This window comes from Trypanosoma equiperdum, assembly GCF_001457755.1.
Source record: "Trypanosoma equiperdum strain OVI genome assembly, contig: ctg_272, whole genome shotgun sequence".
Taxonomy (NCBI): domain Eukaryota; phylum Euglenozoa; class Kinetoplastea; order Trypanosomatida; family Trypanosomatidae; genus Trypanosoma; species Trypanosoma equiperdum.
The window spans coordinates 1-3,220 of record NW_027124168.1 but is presented as its reverse complement, the minus strand read 5'-3'; the positions used below and the strand labels follow the sequence as shown (position 1 = coordinate 3,220).

Sequence of the window (3,220 nt, the reverse complement as noted above, 5' to 3'; positions counted from 1 at the left end):
GTAAAAAGGCTCTACTGAAATTTCTAGAGGACAAGCGTACATCTGGTGCGTGTATACTTTCTCCCTTTGCGCTACAGTATTTCGTTGTCGAAACCTTAAATGCTACATATGGTCGGGGTGGTGGATATTCTCATGGGGAAGTGATCACCACGGGAACGAACCCACTCGCCAAGGATAATGAGTATCAAGCGATCCAACGTTTTCAGAAGGAGATGAAAGCGTACCTTGCTTCTCATTCCGGAGCATCACTTTATGGTAGGTCTGATCGTCATCTGACGGATGATGATGATGGTGAGCTGATGGTGTATGGGTGGATTATCGGTGAAATGCTGTCGCGGGCGCTGAGCTCCCGTGAGTGGCTGAAGAACCGTTCAACGTTCAAAAAGTCTCTGTACAATCAACGGCGTTACGTAATTGATGATCTTGTGTATGGAGATTATGGTGGTGATTGCCCCGATAATGTCGCTGCACTAGGTGCTTCGTGTCAATGTAACCAGGGTGGTAAGGCAGTATACATGAAAAGGCTCGTGGAGGGCTTTCGGCTGGAGAGTGTAAAGAGTGGTTTCATGGCGTTGGGAACATCTCGATGCGATACGGACGGGTCCCGGCTTCATGCCCCGCTGGCAGCTGTTGCCACGTTTATGGATAACAGTCAATTGTCACTGAACGCGGCCGAGGAGTGGCATGGAGGTGCGAGTCTCCTTGTGGGCACTGGGGATCTCGGAGATTACGATAGATTCTTCTTGCACAGGATCAACACAAGCTCAGGCACCATTTGGAAGCGTTTAAAACGTGAGGAGGAGGAAAAGCTTGTGACCGCTGTCATGGGCGTTACGGATGAAGCGTTACTGAGCACATCGACCTTCGTTGTTGTTGATCCGGTGCTTCTTGTTCCTCGCCTCCGAACACCTAACAAACGTGTGATATACCTCTCTGCCACACTGGAGCAGCAACTGTTTGTGATCGCCAAGTATTTGGGAGAGAAGGGCTCAATAGGGGTGCACTCTGTCATCAGCAGCTCCGAGTCATATTATATTAATCGATTTTTACATTTGGTGTTGCAGCGGTTTGAAGGAGGTCTCAATAGTTCTGTGAGACTGACAACCAGCGTCTCTGTCACAGGCTATCTTCCCCGCGAGGGTGACGTGTTTGTCATAGGCCTCAAACAGGACGACGTCGAGGTGATTGCGAAGCACCTCAGCGCCAACCCCAAGCTATTCGTTTACGTCCCTTTTACTGAGGTGGCATTATACTACCAGACGTTTGTCCGTGTGTTTAGGGATAAGGGTCCTGGAAGCTCGAGTAGTAACCGTTTGCTGTTCGCGACAAACCTTCCACACTGGGCTGATGGGAACCCGTCGTCGGATACTGTGAAAAAGTTTCACAATGCTATGAAGGATAAGTCGAAGTGGACACCACTGTCGTTAATGGGGTTTGCTGCCGGAAACTTGCTGCGGACGGTTCTCCCGCAATTAAAGAAGGTGGACGCAGATACCCTGTCGAATCTCTTTTTTTCGGAGACTTATTTGCGAGCTGATGACATGCGCTACGGCCCGTATGGCACAGAGGGATGCGGCAAGGTGGAGGTGGGTCTGTGGAATGACTGCGTGACAAACTACGGTGCGACAGGTATTGCTGTGTGGTCAATGGCACGTGCACTGGATCCGTCGGTCCCACCGATTGCCGAACCAATCTCTCAACTGCTGCAGTATGAGGACCGTGACGCTGGGAGACTGACGGGGGCACGGTTGATTGGTGTTTGTGTGGGCGCCGTTTTGTTTTTTTTGCTTCTAGTAGTGGTGATCGTTGTCGTATTGTGTCGGTATTTTGCGGATGCGCGTGATAACGCAAATGCACCGAAGGAACCAACGGATCCCGTGACGCTCATCTTCACAGATATCGAAAGCAGTACTGCACAGTGGGCGGCGCACCCAGAGATGATGCCGGACGCTGTAGCGACACATCATCGGCTAATTCGTGCGTTGATTATGCACTACAGGTGCTACGAGGTGAAGACTGTCGGGGACTCCTTCATGATTGCGTGCCGGAGCCCCTCTGCGGCTGTGCGTCTAGCTTGTGACTTGCAGCATAACTTTTTGCACCACAATTGGGGGACAGCTGCGTTGGATGAGTCATACCGTGAGTTTGAACTGCAGCGCGCCGAGGAAGAGGAAGGGTACACTCCGCCGACGGCACATCTGGACCGTGAGGTGTACGGCCGACTATGGCGTGGCCTGCGTGTGCGTGTTGGGATCCACACTGGACTGTGCGACATCCGGTACGATGAGGTGACGAAGGGATATGACTACTATGGACGGACAGCGAATATGGCAGCAAGGACAGAGAGTGTTGCGAACGGCGGGCAAGTGCTGATGACACGTGCGACCTACATGTCGCTGAGTGTGGTAGAGCGTGAGCAGTTTGATGTAACTGCACTGGGCCCTGTAACGTTACGCGGTGTTCCCAATCCTGTGGAGATGTACCAGCTGAACCCAATTCCCGGTCGCACTTTTGCTGCACTGAGGCTGGACCGCGATGGCCCTGGATTGGACGATGAGGTTGCGGACCCCTCGTTGAGTGAGGTGAGTTCTCTACATGCTGGGTTAACTGATTCTGCCAGGCAGGTTGCAACGTCTCTGAATTCGCTGCTCGGTGTGTTCGCACCAGCCCAGCGGCAGAATCTGCTGTTACCTCTGTGCGAACGGTGGCGTGTGTCATTGTTGCGCAAGAACAGCGGATGGTCTGAGGCCTACTGCCGGGAAGTGGTTTACCGTATAGCGGTAAGGGTTGGGCGCGTGGCGGACTTTCGTGTGGGACATAACTCCCTTAATTCTTCGACTATTTTAATGGGTGGGGTCCAACCTTCGTTGCTTGGTATTGAAGTTTTGCGTTCGCCTTTGCTATCAAGATCCAGCCATCCTGGCGATAACGGTGATTTGACGTCGGTTGGTATTGTAGCAAGCTCCGATGCGTCTGAGGCCCTGTCACGACGGAGCACAGTAGAGGTTACGTCGATGAAGGGTGACCTCTAGCCTCTCCTGATGTTGCTGAGGCAGCTCGCGGCAATGTACTTGGAAGATGTTACTTCTTACAATGCATGTGCGGGTGCGTGCCATCTTACACTTATGTTTTTTCTTTGATGTCCATGTAGATTATTGTTACCTCAGCGTAGCTTGCTTTCATTTTCGTGTTGCGTTTCACGCATTGATAGTTAACACGA

The 3,220-nt window shown here is 51.9% G+C and overlaps 1 protein-coding gene across 1 annotated transcript; it reads left to right on the top strand.

The window, feature by feature from the left end:
* Positions 1-212: 212 nt before the first annotated feature.
* On the top strand, positions 213-3,032 carry TEOVI_000103000 (Adenylate and Guanylate cyclase catalytic domain containing protein, putative; the record flags this gene model as incomplete). The annotated part of the gene is made up of 1 exon (XM_067224335.1): positions 213-3,032. The coding sequence occupies one exon, from the start codon at positions 213-215 to the stop codon at positions 3,030-3,032; it is 2,820 nt and encodes a 939-aa protein (XP_067080436.1).
* Positions 3,033-3,220: the final 188 nt, after the last annotated feature.